The sequence below is a fragment of the Dendrobates tinctorius genome, unplaced genomic scaffold (genome assembly GCF_039654945.1).
Source record: "Dendrobates tinctorius isolate UK_male_01 unplaced genomic scaffold, ASM3965494v1 ptg000064l, whole genome shotgun sequence".
NCBI classification, from domain to species: domain Eukaryota; kingdom Metazoa; phylum Chordata; class Amphibia; order Anura; family Dendrobatidae; genus Dendrobates; species Dendrobates tinctorius.
Window position 1 is genome coordinate 8,923,208 of NW_027361732.1, and position 20,946 is coordinate 8,944,153.

The 20,946-nt window shown below is 42.0% G+C and overlaps 2 protein-coding genes across 4 annotated transcripts in view; one reads left to right on the plus strand and one right to left on the minus strand.

Moving 5' to 3' along the window:
• GTF2F2 (general transcription factor IIF subunit 2) overlaps positions 1-20,946 on the minus strand; it is a 292,361-nt gene that overhangs the window by 185,250 nt on the left and 86,165 nt on the right. The window lies entirely within an intron of this gene.
• On the plus strand, positions 15-2,386 carry KCTD4 (potassium channel tetramerization domain containing 4). The gene has a single exon (XM_073580285.1). It carries the CDS (start codon positions 307-309, stop codon positions 1,075-1,077), a length of 771 nt encoding a protein of 256 aa, XP_073436386.1. The 5' UTR covers positions 15-306; the 3' UTR covers positions 1,078-2,386.

Below are 20,946 nucleotides of genomic sequence, written 5' to 3' on the forward strand. Positions count from 1 at the left end.
AGAACCGCTGCAGTCATACTAATACCGTCTGACAGATAAGTTCAGCTCTGGAGAGTGGAGAAGAGTCCATGGAGCCAATCCCTTACACAGTTAAATGTAAATGTCTTTTCCCCAGCTGTGTTGCTGATATCTTGCTGTTTGCATAGCTCAAACGCCACCTACTGCAAAACCGAGCTGACAGCTCATGCAATGCTGGCAACGTTTTCATTCCATCATCGTGGCAGAACTGAATACGACGCGCTTATTTTTCTTTGAAACCAAACAAGAGCAAGGCCAGATAGCAAACGTAACACACAGTTGCTCAGAATGGAGCGCAGAACCAACAGAAGGGAGAAGGAGTGTGATGACAAATACCACAATTCGGAAGGAGACCAAAGCACAAACTGCAAGACGGCTCTAGTTACTCTTAATGTTGGGGGATATCTATACATCACACAAAAGCAGACCTTGTCCAAATACCCAGACTCTTACCTTGAAGGTGTGGTGAACAGGAGGATTTTTTGCCCCATTGATTCAGATGGACACTTCTTCATTGACAGGGATGGGCTAATATTTCGGCATGTTCTAAACTTTCTCCGGAACGGAGAACTCTTACTACCTGAAGGTTTCCAAGAAAATCACCTTTTGGCACAGGAAGCAGATTTCTTCAAGCTCAAGCCACTGAATGAAGCCGTAAAAGCAAGGTGGGAGAAGGAGCAGCAGGCGGCCAGGGAAACCACTTTTCTGGAAATCACAGATAACCATGACCGGTCTCAGGGGCTGAGGATCTTCTGTAATGCTTCTGACTTTATAGCCAAAATTAAAGCTCGCATTGTTCTGGTTTCTAAAAGCAGACTGGATGGATTTCCTGAGGAGTTTTGCATTTCTTCCACTGTTATCCAGTTTAAATATTTTATCAAATCAGAAAACGGGACTCGGCTTGTGCTGAAGGAAGACAATACCTTTGTCTGCACCCTAGAAACTCTCAAGTTTGAAGCCATCATGATGGCACTCAAGTGTGGCTTCAGACTCCTGACAAGCCTAGATTGCTCGAAAGGGTCAATTGTACACAGCGATGCTCTTCATTTTATCAAGTAATTACTCTATGGCTAAACAAAGTGATCTGATCATGCAGCTAAGCTTCATTATCCAGCGGCAATCTGGAATAACGAGACGTACCCTGCAAGAAAAGGAGAACTGATGCCGACCGAAACACAGGAGACAACGGACAGTATTCAAGCCAGCAGTAAACCCTCTGCTTCATGTACACGGCACAGACTCGTGCTTACAGGAACATGGCTATTGTCAATGAAGGAGTTAAGTCTCCATTCTTCACCCAGACATTTTTACTGAAATGCTGTGTGCACTTGTAACAGAATCTCATTCTATTTTTTCAGCTGGGGTAAACAGAACAGATCTCTTCTTGAATATCAAGCATGTCTATAAAGCACAATGCCACCGATTCAACGAGAATTGGCTGGAGGTTATGTATATCCTTTCCAATCTACAATTTATGTGATTTTACGGTATAGCCAGACATATCAAAATGTGTTTACTTGGGGAACATTTTCTTTTCACGACCATTTCTTTTTCTACGTAAACAATTCCAGACAGTGAACGCTGTGATGCTTTTCTAGAGAGGATTCATTTTAGAGTTGTTTTCTAAGAGTGGATTTCCAGGGTCCTAAAATGTGACTGTTACTTATCACATTTACCCTATACTTATGGAAGGTTACTTGAGGTAAGATCACAAGGAGTTAACTTCATGTAAAATAAGAAGAAATTGGAGTGGCAGGAAGTACCAAGTAGTAAAAAATGCTCACATGGAGGCAATCACTAGTTTTAGGTGGGGTTTATATGTAGGAACTATGGATAATGTGACAGAGAAAAGCCAATTTCGTCATAATGACTGAATCCATCAGAACCAGCTATTAATTTCTCTGAACTATCATTGCACCATTTCAAAAGGTTTTAATGCTAAAACTGTATTCCAAAAAATGTGATAAGTGCCATTATGTTATTACTATGGTGGAATCTTACCATCCTGGTATGGTTTGTGTGGATTCAAATGGCAAGTTACAAGATTTGGTTTTCTGTCAATCTATCGTTAGGCCACTCATCTGATGCCCCAAATGTTCCCTTTACACCCAACCTAAATCATGGAATAGTGCAGTTGACCATTAATGAACAAGTAAACCGGTTGAAGCAGCGGAGTTTCTGGTTCCACCAGTTGAATATACTCGTGGCAACGTTTTGCACTATTTCATGGAGGAGTATAAAAAGTCATATACATTTGTAAAAGTTTGTATTTTTGTATTATACTGTACACATGACTAATACCAAGTTTTGCACTTTTAGACGGGATGTTTGTAAATGGTAAAATGTTTAAAATGATAATTTACAAGGACATCAGAGTGATCAGTAAATGAACGAGCTGGTATCATCTAAACTGTTTATAAGAGGTTTTGCATTTAGCTCCTAACTAATTTGTGACAGCAATGGGAAAGGAAAAATGGGGTATTACTATAAAAAAAAATAACATACAAAATTGTTTTGGTGTGGATGTACAGTACATTAACTACTATGTTAATGTTACTTAACCATCTACTTTCAATCTACCACAAGGTGCCACCAAACGTAAAAGTCCAACACAAATCTTGTTTGGCCAGTCTGTTCTGATAATTGGCACAATCTTCCACTACATACCAAGTCATATACACATGGGTGTCGGAAGGACAAGTACCAAGACTTTTTCCGTATGGTCCTTTTTCACGAGAAACTTGTGCAGACAATCCAATAGGACAAGAATTTAGTTTCCCAGCTGAACCCTTCGTAGTCTCTAGCCAGAGTACCAGGTTGAACTTGGGGGGCATATTATGTTTTATTCCTATCTAACCAGAATTTCTATAAAAATGTGTGTAAATTTGATAAAAGTTCATTAGGGTTAGAACCTATAGGTTTTAAAGTGCATTAAGGCTTTGTGGATTCTTGCTCCGGAGGACAAAAACCGGAATCCTTATGTGGAGCTCTCGGACACCCAATGTCTACTCACAGATCTATTTTGACATGCATGCATAGCAATTGCATTGTGTCTAAACTTAGACAAGACCTAAACAAAAACAAGGGAGCATATGTCTCTCTCTCTCTATTAGTATATTATACAAGTAATCTCCAACATTAAAGTATACCATATACTAACCCCTATTAGGTATTGTCAGGTCGCTCTCACGGTGGCTTCATATTTTGTTACATGCTATCAAAAGAAGCGCTTTGATCAAAAGTTTCTTACAGTACACAAAGAAAAAGATCAATTCACAACCTTGAACTGTCTCCTCCAACAGCGCCCATGGGAAAAGATTTGCTGGCTATCGACCAAAATACCATATCTATTATCAGGATAACAAAGTCTTCCAATAAGTATAACAAGACAAAATACCATTATTCTGAGATATTAAATATTTATGTATTCATTATTTAAGTCATATAATTGGGTGGCCTTCTCTTCCCGAAACCTACATACTTCCTACTTTAAGAAAAAAAAAAAGTTGCCGACTTACTATTCTTCTAGGTCATCATCATACATGTCCAGCAACCAGCGAATGCAATGAAAGGCCATTGATAGCAAAGGGGATTTCCTATACTGCTGAGTGACCACCAGTCAGAAGCACGTGGCTCCACTCAATTATATTTCAGGCAAAGTGCTCCATATCAGATGCCAATGCCAGTATAAAAAAATACCATACTGACAGATTTCTAATGTACAGGTATATGCCAAAAGTGTCCTGGGGTGGGGGATATATGCATTAACAGGGTTCTCTGGTGAAAACAAGCTACAAATGATTTATTGATCGCGGGGTGGAGGGGAGCATCACCGATCAGTAGAATGGCGCATGGAGCAGCAGAACGCATACTCGACCGCTGCTCTATTCATTTCCTATGGGGCTGCCAAGTGCTGGCTTTTTCCAGTAAGCCCAAAAAGATTGAATGGAGCAGCGGTCTGGCATGTATACCTACATTCAATTCGAATGGTGAAGAAAGTGCCCAGTCAGTGATACAAATTCACACTTCTGCAAATCGGTCCAAGTCACAGCCATTGGATCCCTACCAATCAAGAGATCACCCTGACTGTGGATATCTGATAACCTGTTTGGATAAAACAAGCTTATACTTCTGTCTTATAATAAAAGTCAGTGGTAGATGTAGGCAGCTGCATAAAGACTCAAAGTTGCACACTCTTCATACTTTGAACCATATATGATAAGAAGCTAGTAAACTTAATTTCTGAGGGGTGATGAGTTCCCAGGCAAGATTTCTATCAGGAAAGACAAAAAATATCAATAGGATGGTATACTTGCTTTGAGACTTGTTGGGTGGATAAACAGGACGGTGCAGACAGGACAGTCCAGTCAGGCACAGGACGACGCAGACAGGCACAGGACGACGCAGACAGGCACAGGACGACGCAGACAGGCACAAGACGACGCAGACAGGCACAAGACGACGCAGACAGGCACAAGACGACGCAGACAGGCACAAGACGACGCAGACAGGCACAAGACGACGCAGACAGGCACAAGACGACGCAGACAGGCACAAGACGACGCAGACAGGCACAAGACGACGCAGACAGGCACAAGACGACGCAGACAGGCACAAGACGACGCAGACAGGCACAAGACGACGCAGACAGGCACAAGACGACGCAGACAGGCACAAGACGACGCAGACAGGCACAAGACGACGCAGACAGGCACAAGACGACGCAGACAGGCACAAGACGACGCAGACAGGCACAAGACGACGCAGACAGGCACAAGACGACGCAGACAGGCACAAGACGACGCAGACAGGCACAAGACGACGCAGACAGGCACAAGACGACGCAGACAGGCACAAGACGACGCAGACAGGCACAAGACGACGCAGACAGGCACAAGACGACGCAGACAGGCACAAGATGACGCAGACAGGCACAAGATGACGCAGAGAGGCACAGAGCTGTAAAGCTGACAACCTGAGCAACACCAAAATATAGTTTAAATTGAGATGGGCAGGAAGCAGTTTTCAGTTGACAACTTAAGAAAAATATTTTAAAAAATCCGCAACATCCTTTCAAGGTCCATATGGTTACAGAAGTCAGGTCCAGTTGATGCAATATTGAAGGGGATGGACTGTGAAATGAAGAATGTACAAGAGCATTAGCAAAATTCTACAGTGTATACAGTGCTTTACTGCCAAATAACTGTATTACCATCTTTTCAGTTAGCCATTAAAAGGTATCAACTACTGAGGACTCTCAATCCTGAATATTTTTATAAAAATCTCTGCATTATAACATGTAAATTTAGTTCCAGAGTTGTGAAAATCCTATAATCAAACGAGTTATCAGGAAAATCGCTAAAAGAGAGCAACGCCCCATCATTCCCAAATGTACAAAGTGACTTCATAACCTTTGTTATATTTGTATAGGATTTTAGCATTTGGCTACATAAAACTACTGCAGGGACATTAAGACTGCGGGTAGGTGATGGAAAACCTCATTTTGATAACAGCAAAATCAGTTGCAAGTCATAACAAGTGTTGTAAATCACTGCCATATATATATCACATGATATATTGTAAAGCATTACAGGTCCATCTTAATTAACGTATGCTCCATATAAGGTTTATAACAGCACTTACGTAAATTAATACTGCGCACATAATTTGGAGAAAGATATTCAGACCTGACAGGGTCATTTCTCTCAGTAACACCGTCATCTGCTCTCCAGGTGACAGCTCCAGATAACAATTCACACCACTGCTGCCTGTGACAGCAGTCCGGCACAAGCCGCTCTGCAAGGCAGGCAATCACAATAAAAAAACTAATCCACACGCAGCACGCTTTACTTATGGCAGTAAGATTGTCAGGAGAAGAGCGGCCGTTCCCAGAGGACTCAGGGTTGACACACGAATCAAGATTTAATACAAATATTGAGCCAACGGCTCCAATTCCTAGAATCATGGAGGATGGGTTTTCCTGCAGCAGGCGGCAGTGATTCATCCTGAATATATACCGCATGCAGTGTCCTGTAGATTATTATCATTATTACAATAATCTGTTAGACACGTATTTAAAGGCAAGATTTGTCACCATTGAGAAAAATATTTATTACTATCTGTATCCTAAAATGTGCCCATGTTTTCACAAGACTCGGCATTCACGTGGTTTTCGAGATCATTATCAGATAATGTATTATCTGAGCATGCTCGGATGTTATCCGAATATCTTGTAGTGCTCATATATTATGTTTGAGTCCTTGCAGCTGCATGATTTGCGGCTGTTCGACAGCCTGAACACGTGGTTGCGGCTGTCTAAACAACAGGCAATCTCCACGTGTTCAGGCTGTAACAGCCGCACATCATGCAGCTGCAGGGACTCAAACATAATATACGAGCACTCCTAGATACTCGGATAACACCCGAGCATGCTCTGATAAGACGTTATCCAAGCAGGTTCTCTCATCACTAGATATCCTATACCGAGGTTTTAGGTATCAGCACATAAATAAGATATTAAAAATGAATAACTTGTGCGTACATACCGTCCCACATAGTCATTACACGTATGCAACACCTGGTAGATCTGTGCAACAGAGATTTTCTATGGAGGTGCGCACGCTGATATTAAACTACGAGAGCACATCTGGTGCGGAACTACACCAGCTTTATGTGCCATATGGGTACAATGGGATTTTAGCACTCTCAACAGCTTCTAAAATATTAACAATGTTTACAAATCGTACTGTGAAGTTTCGCTATAACTGCATATATATTTACTGTGAGATATATTATTAACGAACTGCAAAACAGACAGACAATGGTGAAGGAAGTCCTGAAGGAAGACACGCCGACTACAGATCCAAAGCCTAATGGACACGGAGATAGTCCCAAACAGACCTGGCTGTCTACAGAGGGAATTGACTTTTTAATAAGAACTATACAGTGTCAATGGTCTGATACAACATGGTCTTCCATCGTGCTGGAGAGGACATCAAAGAATTGGGAATTGGACTAAGAATCTTACATAAAAGGCTGGAGAACAGTCGATGCACTTTTTACAAAAATTAACTGCAGCAAACAAAAAAGGGATTTGGTAGATGCTGAAGCTGAACTATGTAACAAGGTATTACATCCAAATATACTGTAGCACTGAACTCTCTTCCAATCTACTGCAGTCGTGTGTCCTTTATTAAAGGAGCAAATATTTCTGCCATACACAAAGTAAGGGTCCCGTTACACTAAGCGACGCTCCAGTGATCCCAACAACGATACGACCTGGTAGGGATCACTGGAACATCGCTACATGGTCGCTAGTAAGCTGTCAAACAGGCAGATCTACTCAACGACGCAGTATTCAGGAGCGGAGCGAGCGGCTCCATGTATTGCTATGCGGCAGCACGCTCCGCTCCCGACAGCCTGCGGCAGTGCCGGGTATTAACATGCGAGACTCAGCCGTGTTTCTTGCATGTGTAATCCCGGCCTAAGAGTAAAATCTGAATTCAGTGAAGGCAGATTTTTAAATTATTGAGATAGAAACTTATTAGTAGCAATGGTCATCTTATGTAGCGGGGAGCATGAGGAGGGAGGAGCTAACGACAGAGCTCCACTCTTCCATCTACACAGAATATTACCAGTCATAACTGCCATCTCCTATATCGGTAATGTAACAATCTGCCTTGACTGAATACAGATTTTACACATAAATTGAGAAATTTGAGGATGAACTACCAGTCCTGGAGGAGAAAGAAGCAGATTTCTCTGATAACATATATTACAAAGTTACTTATTTTCACCTCTACTATTGATTTATGCAATAAAAATCAAAATGACTGTTATTCTTTAACCCCTTTAACCCCTTTCCGTCATGAGGCGTAATAGTACGCCAATGTTTGACTCCCCCTGTTTGGTGCTAGCTCCGGCTCCGAGACCGCACCTTTCCGAGGACATGACAGCTGATATATAGAGCTGACATGTGACCACAACAGCCGCGGGTGGAATCGCGATCCACTCGCGGCTGTTAACTAGTTAAATAGCAATGAATCTCTGACAGCGGCTTTTGACTCACGCTTAACAGAAGCGCGTCACTAAACCCACCCATTGGTGACCTCGTCACATGTTACCGGGTCACCGACGGGTCAGCATGACAACCAGAGGTCTCCAGCAGACCTCTATGGTTGACATTGCCGGATTGCGATGAGAGCTGTCCAGTGGTCGGTGCTCATAGCAAGTGATACAGGAAAGATGTATATCTTTGTACCGTGTTAGCCAGTAGATAGAAAAATATTCAGAATTGAGAGTCCTCAGTGGTTGATACCTTTTAATGGCTAACTGAAAAGATGGTAACACATTGCAAGCTTTCGAGACTACTCAGGTCTCTTCTTCAGGCTAGACTAATACAAAATCTGAAGAGTCACATATTTATGCACAATACAACACAGAAAAAATGCAATGGATAAGACAAGTGACGTGAAGCAGAACTATCAATATGGGAGAGGGAGAAACATAAATATTGGACCAGTACATAGATAAGGAGTCCGGATGTTTTATAGTCCTCTGATTGGGGTCTCCTAATGTGTTGTGATGCCCCCACCAGGTCTTAAAAGCAAATTCCTTAATTGATGTAAAAAGACATAAATCCATGCGACACATTCATTCCAGCACTGAGTGTCAAAGGTCGTCATAAATTTATACTCCCAAAGAAGTCTCTCTCTCTGAGATGTGAAGTTACCTTTCAATACCAGTAATTTCATATCCATGTTGCTGTGATCAGGGATACGAAAATGTTTTGCCACAGGTAGATCCATTCTTTTTTCTCTTATTGTGTGACGATGAGCATTCATCCTTGTTCTAAGCTTTTGCCCCATCTCCCCCACATACAGACCCCCAGTTGGACATTTAGTACAAATAATTAAGTACACCACATTAGATGTAATGCAGCTGCATTCAGTGTCATATCGCTGGTCGGGATCGCTGGTACATCGCTAAGTGTGACAGTACCTTTACATGGTTGTAATCTTGTCAATCCTCCAACGTGTGTGAAGGTACTGTCACACTTAGCGATGTACCAGCGATCCCGACCAGCGATATGACGCGGTCAGGATCGCTGGTGCATCGCTAAGTGGTCGCTAGTGAGCTGCCACACAGGCAGATCTCACCAGCGACATCGCAGGGGTTGGGGGTCACTACTTACCTGTCAGACGAGGCGATCCTGACGTCCTCCTGCCTGCATCCATGCGTCGCTCGTCTCCACAGCAGGAAGCCCAGCAGGAAGCTGACGACGAGAAACGGTCCAGGACGTTCTCGCGCGATCAGCGAGGGTGGATAAAAATCTTGATTTTTTTAAAAAAAATCAAAAAAATCAGATTTTTTTGATTTAAATCAGATTTTTTTGATTTAAATCATTTGATTTAAATCAGATTTTTTAATCAAGTTGTACACAAGCAAAACTTTGTCTTTTTGCAAATCTAATTGTTTTACACAAATAAAAATATTAAAACAGTTGATTATGAAACCTAATAATTTTTATTTGCACTATTAAACACTCAGAATTGAACTACAGAGAGTAAGTACTTTTTAACAATAGCCTATCTCTAACGTTTGAAGTAAGCAAACATCTTCAGTGAATACATCAGTCCTTTAAGCCTACTGTTTATTTAGGACTTTTAATAGGAAAACCAGTTGTCCTGCTTTAGCAGTTCCTAAGCGGTTTCGGACTGTTGTGTGCACAAAACCAAATGAAGAAAACAATCTCTCTACTCCTGCGGATGAAGCCGATGCAGTCAGTAGCTGAGTAGCTAGATTTATTATCTTTGCTGGAAGAACAAGTGATTGCGACTTCCACCAGTCCAGTGGTTTTAGTTCATTAACGACGTTATCTGCAAACATGTATTTTTGAAATGGTGCAGATTCACACTTCAATTTCAGCACAGTTGCCACAATGTCATGGTTAGTATTGGCGAGCCACTCCATTGCAGAGTTGATTTCCGCCTCAGATAATTTTTTCCCTCTGTAGATGGGATGCAAGATATTGGCTAAATAGTGTTCTTCTTTTAATGCTTGGTCCTTGCGGTGCTGTATTGCAACCTTTACATTGTTTGAGAGGTTCAAGAGATCTAGAGAACCTTCTAAATCTTTCCAAACTTCTGTGGCATCAGCTATGGTTGCAGTATCTTTCTGCATTTTATCCAACGCAATCGATATTGGCTTTAACCTTTCCAAAAGGTCCTCGGCATTTCTCTTCACACCAAGATTTAATACTTTGCTTCGTATATTAGCATCAATTTTATCCCGATGTGTTTCGCAAATGGACAGTAATTTTGACCAGTTGTTAATAAACAGTTCCAAGCAGTCAGCCAAGGTATTCCATCTAACATCTTGTGGTAGAACCAACTTCAGTCCTCCCATTTCCTTGTAGGTTGCATGTGCAAAATGATTATTGCGGAAATATTTAACAATTTCTACAACATGTTCCTTGACACCCAAAATATGCAGGTCTTTTGCCAAAAGATGCAACAAATGGGCAGAACAACCGTATGTAATGACATTTGTGTCATCCTGTGCCAGTTCCGCTCGCATTTTTGCCACATTGCTTGCGTTATCAGTAACTAAGCTCCTTACTTTACATCCAAACTGTTCTTGGCATTGGTGAATTGAGTTCTTAGCAATTTCAAGTAAATATTCAGCAGTATGTGAATTTCCAGATGTGTCGATTGTGTCTGTAAGGTAAGTTTCACCATCTTCTGTTGTGACACAAGTGCAAATTATGGGGTCGTTGTGGATGTTGCTCCAACCATCCAAGCTCATGTTAACAACCTTGTCTTTCAAATACTATGTACAAGCCGCTCTTTCTATGTCGTATACAGCCTGAAGATGTTTTCCTGAGATATCAAATCTACTTGGTGGTTTGTAGCCTGGTCTAATTCCTTCGATCATTTGTACAAACAATGGGTGCTCAACTAGTCGGAAAGAAGAATTGGTTGCAAATATGAATTTAGCAATTAATTCATTAAAATGTTCTTTCTGGCTCGTCGTAGTCTTTAAGATGAATTTTTCTACACTTTGCACGCAAAGTTTTTTTTTGGGCTGCTTTGTTGAAGTTGTACCCAGATATTGATTGTCACGTGCAGCACAAGCCATATTTGACCCTGAAAGCACAGAAATTAAAAATATAAATCGACTGCGTATTGAAGAAATATAACGAAAATATTGAAACAAACTTTTTGAACAATGTAATGGTCCTCGTCCTATAAGGGCTGTCTCAAAAGTTATGCTACTCAAGTTTTCCGGTGAGGTTGCTGTAATACTGGTAACTAATATCAGAGCCTCAGCAACTGAAAAAAATTATGTCACAAAAGTTTTAAAAATGTTTTTTTTTTAAAATGGTCAATTTGGCAGACTTCAAAAGTGAATTGCAGCCTACAATAAAAAAAAAATAAGCGTATACACACTTTATTTTTACTTAAAGGACATGTGCACCTTTATTTTTTAAGGTGCAGCCAGTCACAGTGTGCACATGTCCTCCCCCCGCAGCTCTCTTACCTCCGATGTCAGCGCTGCGGGGATCCGTGGCTTCGTTCTGCCCGTCCGCGAGCGCACCTCCATTCATTTCAATGGAGCGTGCGGCCCGCTGACGTCACGCCGCTGGATCACTGCGAGTAGGCCGCAACCGGAGGACGGGAGGCGGACGGTCAAAACGAAGCCACGGATCTCAGCGCTGCGGGGATCGGAGGTAAGAGCGCTGCGGGGGGAGGACATGTGCACCTTAAAAAAATAAAGGTGCACATGTCCTTTAGCGTTAATTTTCTGTGAAATATTGCCTTAACATAGATTTAAATTCTATACTCCAGAACTACCAGTGCTAGAAATTTTTCTTTTCATAGACTTTAACCATCCCAGTAAAATGTCTGTTAAAAAAATAGGTTGTAAATTAATTGCCAGACTTTAAGACTTACCACTAGTACTAGGCTCCTGGTGCATAAGAAGCTGTGGGGGTTCATTGACATTAGTTGTATCACTATCAACATCTTCATTTCCCTTCTGGTTGCAGTTTTCATAATGTGATTTCAAACGGCAAACAAGTCCTTGGATATCCTTTTGACAGTATTTGCACTTTGCTCTTGCACCTTTCTTTCCAAGATCTGCTGCTGGCATCTCAACAAAATGAACCCAAATAGGGTCTCTCTTACGACCTGCTGCCATGGCAGGCAGATCACTTATGAAGTTTGATTGTTACTACAGCCTGAGCCAAGCACTGCTGATGTTACTACAGCCTGAGCCAAGTACTGCTGACTATCCAACAAGTTTGGGCATGTCAACTGAATGCAGGGAAAAAGAAACTAAACCAAAACTGAAACCAAGCTAGAAGTGTGGAATTAAAGGGGCAGTATGAACAAAATGTGGAGGCTATTAATAGTTTATACAATTAAGACATGCTGCTTTTAAACACCTACCTATTGCCATATAGTAAAACAAAAAAGATTTTTACTTACTTTGGGGTCCCCCCCTCACCCTGGCGTTAGATCGTTGCCCCTAGTTTCGTCCGTGTAACTATGGGCGCACATGCACACTGCTCTCACTTCTCATTTTAATCGTGATTTATATTAAAAAAAACCCTTTTGATTTAAATCAGTGATTTAAATCATGATTAAAATCATGATTTAAATCGATCCGATTTAAATAGAAAAAAATCTTTTGATTTAAATCGTGATTTAAATCATGATTTAAATCGGCGTGATTTAAATCAATCCACCCTGCGACCAGCGGGGGAGCGGTCGGAGGTAAGTATCAGACACATAGCGATATCACTATAACGTCACAAAAACCAGTGACGTTATAGCGATATTGCTAGCGATATCGCTTAGTGTGTCAGGCCCTTAAGAGCCAAAAGGGTTTAAGGCCCCAATACACATTAGACAGATATCGGCGTGTTCGACAGACAGTGATGTGTTCGCGGGGCCTGACAAACGAGGAGACTCATGCATGCCCGTTTTCGGACTGTCAATCAATCTGTTCTCTAAGCAATATTTGGCAGTAGCTCTCAGAGAACACAAGAGCGCTCGGCAGAGCCGGGGCCCCAGTGTATGGGAGAGTCAGGTGAGATGGCTGCCGGCAAATGATTGACAACCATGTAAAGTATATATTCCAATAACCGTTATCTAATGTGTCACAAAACTCTTCTGTCAGAATCATCAACAGTTCACGTATCTTACTTTATGTACAAGAAAAATGTTATCATTGACTAAAAGCAAACTGATCTTCCACATAATATGTAACTGATGCCAAGATGCTGCGACATGTGTAAAGCAACACTGACGGATCTAAACGAAATCAGCAGATTAGTTAAAAGAGGTTGTCTGGTCAACATCGCTTTGCGTGCTGCAAGGATTCGCTGATTTCAGACCTGGACTGGAGGGTATGTATAAGTGATAAATCCTCCAGGCCATTGTGCGCGGCTTCGCCTCCATACGTTTGTATTGAGTGAGGCCGCACCCTCTAGGCGACCACGTCCACGTCGCTAGACAGGGCGAGGCCTTGTTCCATACAACGGACGCCACACCCAGAGGACGGGCTCTGGCCAGGAGTATGTATAATTCATACACACCCTCCGTCCCGACTCAGCAAACGGCGACTGCCCGCAGCACACATTGCGTGCCTTCGTGGGGCTAATAAGTCTGCAGTCACACAGGGTGGCTCTGGGCACAGCTGTTCCTATCATTTGTTTTTTCGGTTCAATTTTACAAACAGAATTGATGTGGAGGATGGATTCTTTATCCAACAGACAGAAGCAGAACCAGCATGACCCCATCGCCTACAATAGGAGCTGTGTTTCCATTATAGTGTCAGATTTACCCAATGCTGGTGTGAACAGAACCTTATACTGCACTATTCTAAAAAAACAAAAAAACAAAAAAAAACAGCAAAACGGCCAACAAAGGCTTCAAAAACCAGCATGACCTGAGCCTCACAATAAATAAGCATTAACTATATAAACTCTATAACAATGCAGTAAAAAATTACATTATTTAACGAACAACTTAAATTTGTACTTCATAAAGCAATAGCATAAATAAAAATAATAATCTTTCTTATGCATCTCAGAGAAATCTGCTTCTTTTTCTCCATCAGGGCCGATCTTTCATCCTCAAAATTCTCAACTGACGATTAAAATGTGTATTCAGTAAAGACGGATTGTTACCTTACTGAGATAGGAGATGGCAGTTGGTGCTCATAAGATTCCATCTAGAGTGGAGGAGGAGAGAGAGGAGGTGTGTATGATCTAGCTCCTCCCACTTCCTCTCCCCTCTACATAGAATCTTATCAGCACCAACTGCCATCTCCTAATTGGGGAAATTGTGAAATTTGAGAATGTTCGATCTGGCACAGAAAGAAGCAGATTTCTCTGGTAAGATATAATACAAGGTTTCTTATTTTCATGTGTACTATTGATTTAGGAAATAAACATTAAAATGACAGTTACCCTTTAACCAAATGAACTGTAAAATTACTGAGCAACCAAAGATGTAGATGGTAACAGTGAAATTATACATGGATACAGATAGGTTAGGGTCACATTTGTACAATGCTCCATGCTGAGCACTGAGTCTAGGCTTACATGTACGAAAAAGAAAATTCAGCAAGAACCCTGAAGGAGCCCTTCAGTATAGTGGGGCAGGTGGAGATACTTAGGATTACGTGTGGCCTCCATTCCAGTGGGGTCTTTCTTTTTAGATGGACACAAAAGGTTGATAATACTCCACGTAATTCAACAACTTAGAAATGTGTCGGCTCTAGTGTGCAGTCACCAGTGTCTTGGGGTGTAAAAAAAATTGTTGATTTTAAGAGAAATTCCAAAAATAAAAACATAAAATAACCAAGGTATGCTGTGCTACGTGGCTTATCAAGATTTCATCACACACAGAACAACAAACAGATTTTGCCCATAAAGAAATAAGATAGCCTCAGGAAAAAGTAAAAGTATCTAATCAAATGAATAATCTGTCCAAAACGAATTATTTTCTAGGTTAATATGACCTGGATCGTTCTAATAAACCTTTCCATTATTGGATATAAGAAAACAGAATGGAAAGCTTAAACAGATCCTTGTAGGTTCTTGTTTTCAATATTGATAATCACTTAAAGGGAATCTGTTACCATTTTTTTTCTACCCTATCTGAAAGCAGCAACATATAGGGGCATATACCCTGATTCCAGCAATGTATCAATTACTGGCCTGCATGTCGCAGTCTTCATCAAATCGCTGTTTTATCTGCTGCAGTTCTCTGAATGCTGAGCTCTGTATAACCCTGCCCAAAACACTGATTGCCAGTTTTCTGAGAACATTGTGCAAAGGCAAAAAGCTCAAAAATCAGTGATGGGAGCGGGGTCATAGAGCTCATGAATATGGAAGACTACATGACAGCAGGTTTACTAATCCTCTAGTGATAGTCTAAGGGAGATAAAACAGTGATTTTATCAAAACTACAGCAATCAGCCCAGTAAGTGACACATTACAGGAATCAGGGGACTCTGTGTTTAAATTATGCTGCTTTCAGATTATATGCCAAAACCTGGAGACAGATTCCCTTTAATCAGAGGCAATCACGGCCCCTGTATGTCCCAACCTCTACTATAGGAGAACTCATGCACATTTCTTTATTTTATGCCGTACTAAAGCTGCAATGCCGCATCGCATACGGTAATGAAGCAGGACTAGTCCAGAGAGCCATCTCTTCACCCATATTAGTCCTGCCGAAGAAGCTCTTGTCATACAGAGATGGACAAGGCTGTACAATGGTTCTGGAAAAACACATAGTATGCAGGCTGTCAATCATTATCACAATAAGAATACCAGAGACAGGACTAGTCAGTGAAGAGACGCCCACCAGACTAGTCCTGCATCATGGGCATATGTGTCGCTGCAGTACAAAATCTATCACAGGGAGATAATGTAGTGTTCGCTAAAAATGCAAATCCAGTTTCATTTTTCAAATCATAAACGGATTTACTCATGTGGAAAGACAGATTTGCCTTGCATCTATTTCCCACAACGTCTGAAATATGCGACAAAGAACAAGACTACAGTTGTGCTCAAAAGTTTACATTCCCCGGCAGCATTTTTCTTTCTTGGTCTTTTTTCAGAGAATATGAATGATAACACCAAAACTTTTTCTCCACTCATGGTTAGTGGTTGGGTGAAGCCATTTATTGTCAAACTACTGTGTTTTCTCTTTTTACATCATAATGGAGGAAATGTCATCATGGCTTCGGCTCCAGTCCCCTGAGCACGGCACAGCACTGAGCAGTCAGCGCAGACCTTCCAATCATGCCCACTGTTCACGTCATTGATTTCCCGCTTAGCCTGCCATCTTGTCGAGTGGAAAGTCAATCAAAATAACCAGAGGGGATGATTGGAAGAACAGCGGTGACTACTCAGCCTTCCACTCAGATGACTGGAACGGAGCAGATGTAACGTGATTAGAACATTAATTCCTCTGTTCACCTTTGCTTGCAGCCAAAACCCTGGAAATCATTCAAAAGATAATACCAAACCTATGTACCGTATATGTCATTCTGTACTGACAGGTTTCCTGTAAAAGGGTCTACAACTTATTGGTAAAGTTTTAGTATGGAACCAAAAAAAAAAAAATTACAGGAACAGCGCCACTGTTGTGTGCACAGACTGTGTCTGGTATTGCAGCTCAGCTTTAGTCACTTGAATACCGATGTACCTCAATATAAGACACTGTTCATGAGGCAGGCACTAAAAGAATGAAGGGGACAACTGGGCAGAACATTTGAGGGCCAGTTGAGTATAATCATTTTGTTTAATTCCTTTTTAACTGGCTGCCATTTTGCTCGATTCACACAAAAATTCAGATTTTGACATATCAAAATCCTCTTAAGATTCGAGTTGAACATGATTCAGCTTGATTTCTTTTGCTCATCTCTAACCCCTTCATCTTAATGTTCAATTCTCACAAGCAGCAAAAATTTGATACATACATCAGAATCTCAGCAAAAATTTGATACATACATCAGAATCTCAGCAAAAATTTGATACATACATCAGAATCTCTGCTGCTGCTCTCCAGGCACCATCACCAGATGACAGCTGGGTACAGGCAATACCAGTCAAAGAGAGACGATGCGCAGGAGAAGCAACTGCTGGAAGAATGTAAGGGGGTACAAAGGCGGTACTATTCCCCAACACTCGTCCCTTTATGCCTCATTGTGAATATAAGGTTTTACTGTTGGATCGTTTATTAAGAGCCCGGCGCTGCCCGGGTATAGTAACTAACTACGGTTAGTTATAACAAATTATAATGATTCTATCTATCTATATAAATCAAGAAAAAAGGGCAGCACTACCAAAATAATATAGTAGGTGCAAAACCTATTCAGCAGTGTCCAAACAGCCAAATTAACAAAAGGAAAAAAAAAGGAAAAAAAAATAGGCAGCACTCAAATTAAATGTGAAAACAGTGGATACTTTACTGATCCTCAGGTGGCAACGTTTCAAAGGTGACCCTTCTTTGTCAAGCCTTGACAAAGACGGGTCACCGTTGAAACGTTGCCACCTGAGGATCAGTAAAGTATCCACTGTTTTCACATTTAATTTGAGTGCTGCCTATTTTTTTATATATATATATATATATATATATATATATCTCTATCTATCTATCTCTCTGAGTGTAGAGCCCCGCCCACTCCGCATAGCCACATTCACTATAATATCCCACATCATTCCGTCAGCCAGAGCCACTGGTCTACTACCCCTAATATCCTACATCATCCCATCAGCCAGAGCCACCAGACAACTACCATTAATATCTCACATCATCCAGTCAGCCAGAACTACCGGACTACTACCCATAATATCCAACATCGTCCCATCAGCCAGAGCTACGGACTACTACCCATAATATCCCACATCATCCCATCAGCCAGAGCTACCGGACTACTACCCATAATATCCCACATCATCCCATCAGCCAGAGCCACAGGACAACTACCACTAATATACCACATCATCCCATCAGCCTGGAGTCAGAACCAGAGCGCTGAGTGGATTTGCCCTGACTTCCATACCAATTGATCCCTTTAATAGAAGCCAGGGGTGAGAATCAGAGCGCTGAGGGATTTACCTTAACTTCCATACCGGGGATCCCTTTAAGAGAGGCCTGGGGTCAGTACCAAAGAGCAGAGTGGATTTTCCCTCACTTCCGTACCGAGGATCCCTTTAAGAGGGGACTTGGGTCAGAACCAGAGTGCTGAGTGGATTTGCCCTAACTTCCATACCGGGGATCCCTTTAAGAGAGCCTGGGGATCAGAACCAGAGCGCTGAGTGGATTTGCCCTGACTTGCATACCAATGATCCCTTTAATAGAACCCTGGGGATCAGAACCAGAGCACTGAGCGGATTTGCCCTGACTTGCATACCAATGATCCCTTTAATAGAACCCTGGGGTCAGAATCAGAGTGCCGAGGGATTTGCCCTAACTTCCATACAGGAGATCCCTTTAAGAGAGCCTGGGGTCAGTACCAGAGCATTTGAAGGCAATTGCCATGACTTCCATACCGGGGATCCCTTTAAGAGAGGTCTGAGGTCAGAACCAAAGCGCTGGATGGATTTGCCCTGACTTCCATACTGGAGGATCCATTTAAGAAAGGCCTGGGGTCAGTACCAAAGCACAGAGTGGATTTGCCCTAACTTCCATACCAATGATCCCTTTAAGAGACCCTGGGGTCAGAACCACAGAGCTGAGTGGAACGGTCCTAACTTCCATACCGGGGATCCCTTTAAGAGAGGCCTGGGTTCAAAACCAAAGCCCTGGATGGATTTGCTCTGAATCCATACCAATGATCCCTTTAAGAGGGAAGACGTGCCTACGGGATGGAGGATGTGTGATGGGGATATGGGCACGGGAGGGGGGATTCATTTCTGCATGTGCTCTCTGCTCCTTTCTGGGGGGCAGACAATGGCTGGGAGCTTATGTTCCCAGGGATGCTAGATTTCTCCCACCATGTCAGTGTCTGCTGAGGTGTTGTCAAGTGGGAAAACTGTTGGTCATAGCAACCAATCACAGCTCAGCTTCTTTTAACCAGCTCTGGTGAAATGAAAGATGCTTAGTGATTGGTTGGTGATACACACACACACACACACACACACACACACACACACACATTGATTTTTATATAGAGAGATGTATCTAATGCTTCTGTACAGTGTATGTTTTATTATAGGGAAAGCGTAGTGCTCGTTTCTGGCCACTACATGGGGCATTAGAGCGTACATAATATAAGGTAGGAGTTCCATATAGTAAATATGATAAGACTAATCTGATAAGCTTTTATGAAGAGGTAAGTTCCGGACTGGACCAAGGGAATGCAGTGGATGTGGTGTACATGGACTTTTCAAAAGCTTTTGATACGGTGCCACACAAAAGGTTGATACATAAAATGAGAACAATGGGGATAGGGGAAAATATGTGTAGGTGGGTTAAGAGCTGGATCAGGGATAGGAAACAAAGGGTGGTTATTAATGGAGCACACTCAGACTGGGTCACGGTTAGCAGTGGGGTACCACAGGGGTCAGTTTTGGGCCCGCTTCTTTTTAACATATTTATTAATGACCTTGTAGGGGGCATAGAGAGTAGAATTTCAATATTTGCAGATGACACTAAACTCTGCAGGGTAATCAATACAGAGGAGGACAATTTTATATTACAGGAGGATTTATGTAAACTAGAAGCTTGGGCTGATAAATGGCAAATGAGCTTTAATGGGGATAAAATGTAAGGTCATGCACTTGGGTAGAACGAACAAGATGTATAATTATGTGCTTAATTGTAAAACACTGGGCAAAACAGTCACTGAAAAAGACCTGGGTGTATGGGTGGACGACAAACTCACATTTAGCGGCCGGTGTCAGGCAGCTGCTGCAAAGGCAAATAAAATAATGGGATGCATTAAAAGAGGCATAGATGCTCATGAGGAGAACATAATTTTACCTCTATATAAGTCACTAGTGCGACCACACTTAGAATACTGTGTACAGTTCTGGTCTCCGGTGTATAAGAAAGACATAGCTGAACTGGAGCGGGTGCAGAGAAGAGCGACCAAGGTTATTAGGGAACTAGGGGGTCTGCAATACCAAGACAGGATATCAATGTGTCAGGATCGCTGGCGAGTCGCTATGTGATCGCTGGTGAGCTGTCAAACAGACAGCTTCACCAGCGATCAGCACAGCGACGCCGAGCGCGTGGCGTCGCTGTGTTCGTTAGTTAGCAGCGCGCCGATGCAGGGAGCTGGTAACTAACGTACACATCGAGTATCCAAGGGACGCACGTCATATCACAACCTGTCATCCGCCCCACATCAATAGGAATATACCTATTGGCGAGTACATACGGGGTTAAGCTCTATTGCCCCAATGAATGTGAATATGCTATCGAGAGAGAGAAACTGGAATCTAGATTAAATCAGAGGGTTTGCTCAGGGGTCTCTCGGGAGAGCACAATGTAGCTCAACAAAATAGAAGGGATTTGATGGGCTACACATCGCATAATGAGACCAGCTCCTACAACCACAAACCCATCCTTTCTACCAGGGGCAGCTCTGCATTTTCCAATATTTATAACATTATCAGAAAATATATCTTGTACCAGGACCCTAGATTACCTAACATTTTAACCCATAGTTCATTTTTTCTGCATTTCTCATAGAGTTCGCACATTAGGCAATATTCTATCTCCAGGCCTTCTTCATAGCAGGAGATCCAAGGTGCAAAACTGGCTGCAAGGATAAAGATTACATAAATGTGGCCTTAAGATTTGCACATGTTGCTCAGTTAGGTCTAATACTACATTTAACTCTTTTTCCAATGCAACATCTTACACAATACAACAATTTCCAAACTGTAATACA

Excerpts from the sequence above, each read along its gene's own strand:
- KCTD4 (XM_073580285.1), top strand. The coding sequence starts at position 307 with ATGGAGCGCAGAACCAACAGAAGGGAGAAGGAGTGTGATGACAAATAC.